This window comes from Perna viridis, chromosome 5 (assembly GCF_037379345.1).
Source record: "Perna viridis isolate PV_CMFRI_1.1 ecotype Kerala chromosome 5, ASM3737934v1, whole genome shotgun sequence".
Lineage (NCBI taxonomy): Eukaryota > Metazoa > Mollusca > Bivalvia > Mytilida > Mytilidae > Perna > Perna viridis.
Genome location: NC_142449.1, coordinates 15,504,413 through 15,517,053, shown reverse-complemented (window position 1 = coordinate 15,517,053; position 12,641 = coordinate 15,504,413). Strand labels below are relative to the sequence as shown.

The 12,641-nt window shown below is 32.8% G+C and overlaps 1 protein-coding gene across 1 annotated transcript; it reads right to left on the bottom strand.

Annotated features, from left to right (window-relative positions):
- Window positions 1-1,158: 1,158 nt before the first annotated feature.
- On the bottom strand, window positions 1,159-12,298 carry LOC148616216 (uncharacterized). Its single transcript, XM_088583041.1, has 6 exons — window positions 12,177-12,298; window positions 7,838-8,107; window positions 5,254-5,334; window positions 4,775-4,897; window positions 3,999-4,120; window positions 1,159-2,135 (listed from the first exon to the last, which is right to left on the bottom strand). The coding sequence occupies exons 2-6, from the start codon at window positions 8,072-8,074 to the stop codon at window positions 1,355-1,357; spliced, it is 1,344 nt and encodes a 447-aa protein (XP_088439167.1). The 5' UTR covers window positions 8,075-8,107; window positions 12,177-12,298; the 3' UTR covers window positions 1,159-1,354.
- Window positions 12,299-12,641: the final 343 nt, after the last annotated feature.

The window sequence follows — 12,641 nt, the reverse complement described above, 5'->3', positions numbered from 1 at the left end:
AAGTGTTTAATGACATCAGATTACAAAAACAAAACTAAGCAGTTCTACAAAACTGTTGAGTACTTAAAAAGAAAGAAAAGAAAAAAAAGAAAACTTTGATGTTTAACCTATATTGAGGACAGAACATAGTGTTGGCTCTCAATTTTAATAAAAACATTTTTAAATATTAACCCAAAGATATTGAAAAGGATGGTTAAAAACAACTAACCGAGACAGATAAGAGATATATTCACAGCTAACCTAAAATATATAAATATTTGTTTATATTTCATCATATTATCGAATTGCAAATGAATATGAATCAAAGGTGAATCATACCTTATATTATTGGTCTATAGACTTTCTCATATATGATATTGGATAAACATACTTTAGAATTTGAATTTAAAATATACTAGTAGGTCTCTAAACTTGATTTTGAAATAATGCATGAATGTTGGATATTTTTGCAAGATTGCAAGATCATTAAAAAGTGATTATTGTAGTAGGTACAAGGTTTAACCTGTTTCGCAAGTGCTATAGTTCAAGGTAAACCCAACAGTTATATTAGAATAAAGCTTAATGTAAAGCATACAGAAAGTCTCGTTTAAAGCATCTTTGACTTTTTTCACATTTATAGACATGCGTTTGTAAAACTGAAATTTGTGCTTTCTCACGATTTAGTTGACTGCAAATGTCACATTTCTTTGAGTTTCACTCAGGCCATTTCCGAAGTTCTTTTCAGCGTACAGTATTTGGTTTAATACTAACAATTTCAAAAGTGTTTAAAACATTGAAATAGCAAATACTCACGGTTAAAAATTGGCGATTTTTACGCAAAAAGGTATACAAAAAGTTTTGGAGTTTTTTTGGCAGATGTTTAGTGGTGTTAAAGCTCAGAGTAAATATTTTGCTGTATTTGTTTTGGAGCTTTTAGACTAAAAATTAAATATGCCAAGATTTTCATCCCCTGAAAATTACCGCTATACGGTCAGGCTCTGCTTAACGGATTGATATAACACATAATCGCTGAATTGCTTAGGAGTAAAAAACAGTGTGTATCGGTGTACGGATCTGTAAAATAACTTAGTAACGAGGTATTATCAAGGTGTTAGAGTGAGTACATCTTTAGAGCTAGAATTCACAAGGGCTTGAGATCATGCTTTAGATACACAGAAATCGCCAAAAGTTATACTCTTTTAATGATTTATCACATGTTAATATCAAAAGCCACACAGTATTGTTTTCGTAAAATAAATACGCGAGCTCACCCACGATTAAAGACCAAATGACCAAATAGATGATTATTCATTCTTTAATACGGAGATACATTTATTTTAATTTAATTAATTAAAGTCAAAATTGTTACAAAGTTCTAACTGCTTCCCGTAGGAACTTTCCCTCTACCAAACTGAGAGTCCATTTTTCTCAGATGCGCTTTGGCTTTTTGTTTCATACTAGCAGGGACTTGATCGCTACAACAAAAACGTATCCATTTATAAAACCCTTCAGTTATTTGATAACTGCGGCCTTGTTCTTCGAACATGGATATTGTCCTATCCAAATCGGCTTCTTTAACAAGCCAATACAGGTAGAGGATAGTCTGATGGAATTTCGGATCATTTTCACCTTTTGGCCTTATAATCTTCAGTGCATCTCTTTCATATGGAGATAAGTACCCAAGTTTTGTTGATCTGTTGTACTTATAGGTCATGATTTCCAGAACCTTTCCGTCAATGGATTTTAAGATTCTAGTGGCATCTCTCTTTATTGTGTCGTCTGGGTGGTTCTTATATCTTCTCAAGTAAGCAAATGATTTTGACTTCGGCAAAAACTTGTCCCCCTCCTCACTCAGTTGGTCGTCGAGATCCTGTAAATTTGCTTTGATTGATTCTGTTTTAAGCCGGGTGACCAAAGAACTTAGTCCATCGGTATCAACTCTTACCATTTGTATTGCACGCACATCGTCTTCATCAGTGATATCACTAAATTTCGTCATAGAATTGTATTTAGTTGGAAAATTGGCCAACACGGATTTAATGACTTTATCTTCCCGGCTTTCTTTTTTCAATCTTGCTTGTTTATCGATTGAATGGTTGATTTCCTCGTGAACGCGATCTCGGTACTTTTCCGATAAACCATTCGCTTCAAGGTACCTGAAACACAAAAAAATGTCGATTATATTAACTGTTTATTGTAATTTAATGATAACATATTTGACATTTTATCATTTTTGAAATATTTGCTTGTTAGTATTCTATTATTACATGTATACTTGGTGAGTTAAGATTATACCTGCGTTGTTTCATGTTACATATGTTTAAACGGGCTTAATTGTTGATAACGAGTTTAATTCGATATTGACCTTAAATGCGAAACCTAATAGCACATAAAGTATATTTAGATGACGATTTAAATCTTTAAACTGATACGGGCTCCTGCTCTAAAACACCGTTTCTATCCTCTAACGCAACTTTACGGTTCCAACGCCGGATTCACGCACGGTTTTTCCTAACACCGGTGTTTGTGAATTTACAGTCATTTCCTGAGAAAATAAGTGAGTAGCCTAAGTAAAATTATCTGATATGAATGACAATTTAGTTAATCCATATAATAATATGAGCATTCGGTGTTGTAATGATAAAGCTAAAAGCGTTTGCTTTTTAACAGACGTATAAGTGTGCCATTTTCGTGAAAAGCAAATGTAAATAAAGCGAATTTTGTCTCATTTTTTTTTAGCTTTTTTCACCTCAAAACGACCTGTAATTACCTTCAAATCGATATCGGGCACTCATTTTGTCATCATTGAGTCTACAGTTTTCTCAAATTTCCCATGCTCTCATGTTCGCAAAAACGACGATTTAACGCCGGGTTTGACAGTTTTGCATTCTTGGAACGACGTTTGATACCAAAATTAGGTAAAATAGATAAATTTGAAAAAAAGAAAGAAAGAATTGCAGTGTTTGATGTGCGTTTTGTCCAATAAAGACTTACAAGCAAAGCTCTTACAACAACAGTTGTCAAAAATGAGGTTTCGTAATCTTTAGTTATTTTATTTTGTAGCATATTTTATTTTTGTAACAAAAAAGTTCTGTTATGGTTAAATGTTTCATATGCCCTTCATAATATATATACTTCTGTTCCAATCCTTTCTTATCTGTAATAAAGAAATTCACTAGCATCAGCGCTCTCCCTCAATGATGGTATCAGAGATCCCATATCCCGTTAAATTTTACTACAAATCGTCAATATTATTCTAATCAAGTGTATAGATACTAGGGTTTTATCGCAATAATGAATGAGGCTGATTGACGGAACAAGATTTTACTGATCATTTTAAACGTCCAGTGCCGAATACACATTTTCTACAATTTCACAATTTTATTTGTTATCCTGCATTGGAAAAGCGGCAAAAATGTTTTGAGTATACTTAGAAATTGTCAATTTATAATTCATTCAAAGCGACACCTTAAGGCACATGAAGGCTATGATTGCAGAAAGTATGAAATAATGTACACAGAATGTTAACAAAAACGTAAAACGTTTCAAAATTATATTAAATATATAAATATTATATAATATTTGAGAACTCTGTAGACTAAATGATGTGCCCTCTTTACATTTGAGGGCCATAACAGGCCGTTTTTGTGGTGAAAAAGCTAAAAGTGAGACTTAATTGGCTTTGTTTACATTTTCTTTTCACGAATGATTGACAAAAACGGTACACTTTTACCTCTGTGAACAAGCAACTTCTTTTAGCTTGATCATCATAGCACCGAATGCTTTTTGCTATATGGATTAACTAAACTGTCATTCATATTAAAGCACTTTACACAGGCTACCAACTTATTTTCTCAGGAAATGACCGTACATTAACAAACAACGGCGTTAGAATAACCGTGAATCCGGCGTTGGAACTGTAAAACCTGTGTTAGGGATTAGACACGGTGTAAAAACTCCTGATAAAATATCATCTTGATATGGGATTCGGAGATTTAAAATATCACGGAAAAACTCACAGTTTTTGCTGAAGATAAACATCTGGAATTAACGCAGTCGCATCTTTAGAGGCATAGTCTATCATCTCTTCCGTAAGAGGACGTATGGCCCAATAGTTACCGACTTCTCGTACAAACTTTACCTGTAAAAAGGAAAAATATATAGCAGGAATTATTTTAATGCCATTTTTATATGAGACAACAGAAGTTGACAAAAATATTTTTTTATATTTCCTCAAATAAATTTGAGTCCCATTCTTTAACCGGTTAAAACGATAGCACCATGAAAACTGATTTGTTCAGCGTGTCATAGTTTTCCTTTCCTCTTTCGTCTACCCTGGACGTGACGTTTTATGAACAACTCGACGGTAGTTTCTAGAAAAGCAGAGGACGCTTACCCTACCGGTGCACCTGGTCCATGCTGCCAGTTTTTAGTGGAGTCCGAATCGCTCATTTACTTTTGTTACTTTGTATGTATTATTTTAGTTACTTTATGTTCTTTGTTGTGTATGTCTGTTTTTAATGTCATTCTTCTGATTTCCGCTAGAACCTTGGTTCCCTTGATTACTCTTACTGCATCTTGAATTTTCATCAACAATGAAAGAAACTGTCAGCCAATTTAAAATCAATAGTGGACTTAACACTAGACGAATAATGCAGAGTAAAACATGCTTGACGTTGCATTTTGGAAATCAGTACAAACCAATACAATCATTCTTAATGGCCTACAAGGATAAAAGGCTATACAGTTTAAAAGATTTTTTTATTTATTATCAAAGGTTATTTGGTTTAGTTACTTTTACAGTGTCCTTCTCATCAGAAACTGTAGCATTGTCAGAGTAAACGGCGCAGAGATCGGCTAACTTCAAGCTACGTGGCAGTTTCCTCCCCTTGTGTTCCTCTATGACAAGATGTGCGATCTAAGTAGAAAAAATATGGCGTATATTGGTCAACTACCTATCTAATTATAGACATAAACTTATATATCTAATCATATAAAGTTTAGGAATATTCTATGATTTAGGTAGATATATATTGTGTGATTTCAAGATTTCCTATTTTCCCCCAAAATTTTAGCGAGGTGCTTCCACCGGGTCTGTCCCCTATGAATCCACGCCTGAAGTATAACCATTCTGTCAGTTGTTACATTTTTTAGGGGTTCAAGTAACAAAAGTATAGGTGCCTGTCAAAATATTATTTGATAGAAAAAATCCTTCTTGTGAATAAATGGCGAAAAAAATAATGTTATATAACCCTGTGAGAAGTTTCGACTTACCTGGGTATCGAAAACGTTCCGTAGATGGACGTTATATTGGTGGTACAAAGCTGCACTATCACCTTTACAGGAGTGTATTACCTGTAAATTTAAGTTGCAGAGAAATGTTAAAAAAATTCTTTTATCTTAGGATGTTGGCTGCTCTGTTTGAAACCCCCCCCCAAAAACCAAAAAAAAAAAAAAAAAAAACCAGAAAAAAAAACAAACAAAAACAAAAACAAAAACAAGGGTTGTAAAATCTTTTAAGATCTTGTATGCTGGAAGAGTATAAAAAAATGAAATAATGGTGGGTCAGTGTGGTCATTTTTTGAGATTTTGGCGGAAAAAGGATTTCTCTACATTTCCCAGAGGTTTTGTCTTAGTAGGGTTTATATGTTAAAACATGAAGAAATAACAAGAAATTCATAAAAAAACTTCTGAAATAAAATTTATCGGTGTGACTAATAGAATTGTGAAAAGAACAGTGGCAGTCACCGGGCAAAAGTGGGCATCTTAATGCTACGAAATGAACAAGACCAGTGGAGTCCAAAAATCTAACAAAAATGACTGAATATGAGCAGCGGAATCCTTAGTCGATATGAATTACAGAAGAAATGCAACAATCAACTTTTTAATGACGAGGGAATGATGCTATTCATCTTTCAATCATGTAAGGTACATTTGTATACTGCAAATGCATCTTAATATGAAAATTGCATAAGCCAGTGAAACTAATGAAAGTAGGGAAAAATAGCTAAGAAGAGCCATGATCTTATTTGAAATAAATGATTAAAAGAAAATTTTGTTGAGACAATGAGATAATAATAATAAGAAAAAAACAAATTTAAATAGAATTAGTCAAAATGAGCAAAATAGTGGCAGCCATTTGGCAACAAAATGGCGAGCAAAACAGAAAGGGTAATTACAATAATATTTAATGCAGTAATAACCTAGCGGTTTTTGTTCGTACAATGTTTTGTTGTTATTCTGTTGTTCAAGAGACAGAGATTCCACACGAAGACCTTGAAGTAGCTTTTGAACAGTTTAAGATATTCGGCCAAAAGATAACTTAATAACAAAAACGATACAACGGACGTCAACAGTATTAGACCTGATCCGATTGCATATCAACATAAATTTTACAACAGTATTTAAAGCATTACAAATAATCAACAAGACTCAATTAACATGACAGCTTAGATGTCCTAATAAGTAACAAATTTAACTCTTACACAATTATCAATAGACATTATAATTAGTATAACTCATTCTAAGTTTCACCTTGATTAATCTTTCAAATATAATTACATATTTTATGTTGCTGTATCTGCAGAATATCTCTGAGAGCAAAGAAGAGTGTTTTACAAGAACTCTAACCAGCTAATTTCCCAGATCTATAGTTAAAGAAATATAATAAAATTCAATCTAAGACCACAGTCAATACATCCTAACTGCAAATATCAACAACTAATTTGTGGCAAATGCGAAATTTATCATCAAGGTATTTGTGTAGCTAACCTTAGAAATTGTTTAGTTGCAAAAAGCTCGGACATTTTGCACGCATGTGTTTTGCCAAAATTATGAACCAACAATCAGTCAAAAGAAGTGTGACAGAACAGAAGAAAAAGTAAATCTGTCTAAAGGATTCAAAGAGATCGTGCAAGATAGGGCTCATATAGGAAACAGAAACAGGAGATTAGATCATTACTGTTCGCTAACATTAGGAATGGAGTCTTGATTTCTGCCCTATACGAGGATAAAGTTCTATCGAAGAAATTGGAAATAAGTGAGATCAAGAAAACCATAAAGGAAAGTGACTCACAAATACAAGTTTTGAAAAGGCAAGCAGCGGAATACAGCAATGCAAAGCAAATAAGTCACGTGAGTACTCAAAACTCAACAGAAAAACAGAGAAAGCTACAAATGACAATTTCCGAATGCAGAAACAACTGAACGAACTTAGTGCCGCTAATGATAAGCTTCAAATGGAAATCAGCTTTTTTCAAACAAAGGTCTCCACTTATGATTGATGTAGACCATATTTTATTAGAAAACCATGAATAAGAGATGAAAACAACAGAGTTAAAACACAAACTTTCAAAGAATTTGAGACCAACCCTAAATATGTCGATTTGAAAAACAGATTGGATGAACAGAAGGAAGTGTTAAAAAAATCCTAGAATTCGTACGAGCAAAGAAAACCGAAAAGGAAAAGGACAATGAAACTATTTATAAACTCAACTATTTGGTCAGTCATTATCAAGAACAACTAAATGCCCAACAACATACAAATCGATATCCTTACAGTTATGGACAGTTCAACTATAAAAACAATCACAGAGAACATTATTAAAGTGTTAAGACAAGGGCGTCTGAAATGGAAAGAGGGTCAGATATCACCGAGTGAACAAGGACAAATAAAGAGTTATGATTTTGTATTTAAAATGTTTTAAATACAAAATCATAACTCTTTATTTGTTTACAATGTCCATATTCACTCGGTGATACAATTACACTGTATTGTTTCTTGCTACATTAAGTTTGTTTTGCTGTTGAAGTTATATTTTTTAAGTATTCAATTTCAGAAAATGAAAATGAATTCCACCTTCACAACATCATTCGATTGCAGCAGATCCTTCAACCCTCCTTCGTCAAACATACTTCTGTTTTCCATAACATCAAAAAGGTAGACTTTTCCTTTCGTTGTCCCAACCTGGAGAAGTGTAAGTGGACCATCCTTTCCTAAACTAATTCCCTCCGAATCAACAGCAATGAAGTCTTCTTTATTCAAATCTTTAACTATCGCAGAACAACACTGTGTTCTTGTTATAATTTCGACCATTTCTTCAATGTTATGCAAGTTTTCCGTCCCTTCCTTTAAAAAGTCAAAAAAATATTAGAAGTATATATATATATATATATGCGTGTGTGTGTGTGTGTGTGTGAAGGTCGTTTGTGTTTTTCGTTTTCACGATCAGGCCTTGTATGTGATTTTGATGTAACTGCATTGTCCCATTATAAATGTTTCGGCATCTTTCGCAGATATTCCCTAAGAATATGAAAACTATGAAATAGAAAAATGAAATTAATAGTTGTACGTATTCTGAAGATCATGTCAATTAAAAATGAAGAGTAAGATGGGTAAACTTGTTTAAATAGCGGAAATCTTTTGTCTTTGCACTTCATATATGTTATGCGTAAACAGACAAACAAACACAATGTAAAAATAATCAAATTTTAACAGCGTTAAGTCTTTTTTATGACAATGATGTTTTCCAATTTGATGAATACAAAAATACCAGTTTTATATATTGTAAATTTCGACATGCTGTACACGTATTTCAAGGATTAACCTCTCACCAGCAGCATTAAAATCAAATATGTAGGAAGATCATAATCAAAATATTAGTTGTATACAAGAAGTACTCATAACCAAAACTATCGAAAGAAGAATCAAAGTCCATCACCGAGAGGTTCTACCTTATGAAATGCAACTTGTGTTCCAAACAGGCATGCCGATAGGCATTAATTGCTCACCTCAACTTGTTGGGTTGTCTAAAACCCATTATTTGAATGCATTTTTCATTATAAGAACTTAGGAACTTCTCCGTCTAAGAATCAGGCAAAATGTGTATAAGGTGTGGCACATGAGAAAAAAACAAAATACACGGACATTTTATTGCATAATCCAAGTATTTATACCTCATAACCTTAAGACATTACTATCAAAGTGTTTGAAAAGTTTGCCTTTTTAAGATATTGATAGGTCAAATTTATTTAAAATGCACTGTGGAAAAATGGCAGGAAAATTTTCCCGAACTTTTTCCTTATATAAGCAGTCAAAAAATATCTACATAACCAATGCTTCAGGATAGATTTAAATAGCTGTTCAGTTGTTTTCTAGATGTGTTGAATGTATTTGAGGCAAAAAAGACCAAATTGAGAAATATGATGTGCCACCCATTGCCTGATTCTTACACAGAATGGTACTTTATCCGATCAATTTGTGTCTTATTTAATTGTGTTATTATTTTGTTTGTTTTTTTTTTTTTGTGCATATTTGTTATTTTCTCAGCAAAATTACTTTGGAGAATTTTAAGGAAGAATGATAAGATATAAGTTGCTTTCAAAATCTATTAAAAAATGCCCGCTTTATCACCTCATAGTCATGTCTTCTGTAAATAATATGCACCCAATGCAGAAATTGTCTCTTATCTTGACTTTTATTTCAAAATATAAAATAGAGGAAAGAGTATTCAAGGGAACCCAAATTCTAACGGAAATCAAGAGGATGTATTCCAAGGGTAATGACTACACAGGGGAAAAGACACAACAAAGAATATGAAATAATCAAAATAACACATATTAAGAAACAATCATAAATGAGCAACCTATATCTACTAAAAACTGGAGCATGGACTACGTGCACCGATACGTAAGCGTCCTCTTATTTTCTAGAAACATCATCAGGAAAGCCTCCAACCAAGGACGGTAATTGTGATTTACCGTCTATGCACTGGATTCCTAAACTCCACATGAATCCATACAAACAACGTTTCATAGCTACCAAACCTCTTTCAAAACTTTTAACTTCAATACCTACAACTATCAAAGAGGGTCTGCAGTCCTACCACAAAACTTGTTACTCCCGTAGTGGTATTAATTCAATGTGGATCCGGAAAAATTCGAAAGATCTTTTGGAGACAATCAGTTCAAGACTATTGTCTGAATATAACATCATAAAAAATTATGATTTTTCAACACTGTATACTTCTATTCCCCATACTCAGTTAAAATCCCGACTTAAAAACATTATGCATCGTTGTTTTTTCAAAAAAGATGGTACACCTAGATACAAATATATAGTTTTTGGTAGATATTCCTCATACGTTGTAAGAAATAATTCAAATCATCTTCCAAATATACAGAGGAAGATGTTTACAAAATGCTGGGATTTTTTAACCGACAACATATTTGTCCAGTGTTGTGGACGTGTTTTTCAACAAACGGTCGGCATTCCCATGGGAACAAATTGTGCTCCTCTACTTGCTGACCTATTGATTCATTCTTATGAGGCTGACTTTATAGCTGATCTGATCCGAAAGAAGAATATCGTTAGCCTAGATCCTTTAATCTCAGTTTTCGCTATCTAGATGACGTATTATCTTTAAACAATCCTAATTTTCGGGATTTGATACATCGCAACTACCCCAAAGAACTTGAGATAAAGGATACTACAGACACTGTGAAGTCAGCCTCAAATCTTGACTTACACTTAGAAATCGATGGCAAAGGAAAACTATTGACCAAACTTTACGACATACGTGATGACTTTTCATTCAGAATCATCGTCAAGTTTCCTTTCATCTGTGGCAATATCCCTTCAGCACCTGTGTATGAAGTGTTCATATCACAACTCATACGTTATGCGAAAGCTTGCCGAAACTATGCAGACTTTTTGTATGGCGCTAGAACTTTAACAAATAGGCTTCTGGAACAGGGTTATGCTGCTACAAAATTGAAGTCATCACTACAGAAGTTTTATGGTCGTCATCATGAACTCGTGGATCGTTATGGTGTCTCAATCTGCACCATGATAACTGATTTATTCAACGTGTCATAGTTTTCCTTTCCTCGTTTGTCTACCCCGGACCGGACTTTTTCTGAGCAACTTTGCGGATGTTTCTAGAAAAGCAGAGGACGCTTACCCTACCGGTGCACCTGGTCCATGCTGCCAGTTTTTAGTGGAGTCCGGGTTGCTCACATGGTTTTATTACTTTGTATGTATGCTTTTAGTATTACTTTATGTTCTTTGTTGTGTGTGTCTGTTTTTCATGTCTGGTCCTGGTCCCAGAATTACATTCTTTTGATTACCGAAATAACCTTGGTTCTCTTCATTACTCTTTCTATAACAAAACGCGATGACTTTGATCCACTATTTCCCTTTTCAGTAAAATTCCTGGTCATGTGCTTCAGAATTTTCAACTTTTATTTAACAAAATGAAAAAAAAAACGATCTGATCATATAATTAACCTGATTTATGATGACGATATCGAAACAGTATTTAAACAAATCATATCTGTATAAAATACCTTACATGGAAAAGTATCATAAATGAACTCAAACATGTACGTTATTTGTTGTAGTTAATACTGCAAGTTCTTTCGAGTTTTTTTGTGCCGTCTTATTTGATTTAAATAAATATGACATATCTACTTTTTGTTTCGATTTTTTGAAAACAAAACTATTAATAATTTATTAATATCTTTCTTTTGTGAAAAAAAAACAGTGTTTAACAAATTATAAGACTACTTTTTTCAAAAATACAGAAGATATTAAACCTGCGAAACAAACAAACAAAAACTACTGTAAATTCTACAATGGATTGTATATTACAAATCGTATACCGAGGTAAAAAAATATGTGTTTACTGAAATCATAAATTTTAAATCACAAACCAAATTCAAAATTAGTATCGAAACAGGGGAGTTAGAGTTTATCGAAACAGGGAAGTTACAGTTTATTTATTTTTTGTCTAAGTACTTACTAGTAGTCGCTGCATCACCATAAATAATATATTCAATGTTTAAAATTTAACACTTTAAAGGATTTGTTGTAATAAAATATTTACTTAATTTTACAAAGCCCACTAAATATTTATTCAAATCATGTGACGTTCGCATGAGCAGCCAAGGAAGTTAAAGTTTCTAATAACCATCAATTAATTTATAAAAGTAAAAGTACAATTTACCAAATAAATACCGAAAATTTACAATACATTTTTCAATGTCTCAGAAGCGTACATTGATATACGCGTTTGTGAAAGTTTAAGCTGATACTAAGTATTTGCTGTGTGAGCTAATGTAACTTATAGTTCTGTAACTAGGTAATTAATGCATAAAATAATAAAATAGAAATATAAAGATAAAAATAAGTTACTTACTTTATAAGTGTATAAAGTGTATACGTATACGTTGAAATTTTCACAAATGATAAAAGTTCAAGATCATTTTATATTTAAGATATGTTTACAATAAATATGACGATGTTTTCTATTTTTAAATTTCAATTTCGGAAAATTGTTTATAAAGATGTTTAGAAAATGCGTAAAAAGGCATTGCATTGTGAGAAAAAAAGTTTTGTAAGGAGAAATATAAAAGTATAGCTCCTCTACTTGCTGACCTATTGCTTCATTCTTATGAGGCTGACTTTATGGCTGATCTGATCCGAAAGAAAGAATATCGTTTAGCTAGATCCTTTAATCTCAGTTTTCGCTATATAGATGACGTATTATCTTTAAACAATCCTAATTTTCGGGATTTGATACATCGCAACTACCCCAAAGAACTTGAGATAAAGGATACTACAGACACTGTGAAGTCAGCCTCATATCTTGACTTACACTTAG

Bases quoted from the DNA above. Each gene is read 5' to 3' on its own strand.
- LOC148616216 (XM_088583041.1), bottom strand. From the start codon at position 8,074: ATGGTCGAAATTATAACAAGAACACAGTGTTGTTCTGCGATAGTTAAA. The intron at 5,335-7,837 runs GTGGAATTCATT...TTAAATTTACAG, and splicing joins AATCGAATGATGTTGTGAAG to GTAATACACTCCTGTAAAGG. The intron at 2,136-3,998 runs GTGAGTTTTTCC...TTTGTGTTTCAG, and splicing joins GTTTATCTTCAGCAAAAACT to GTACCTTGAAGCGAATGGTT.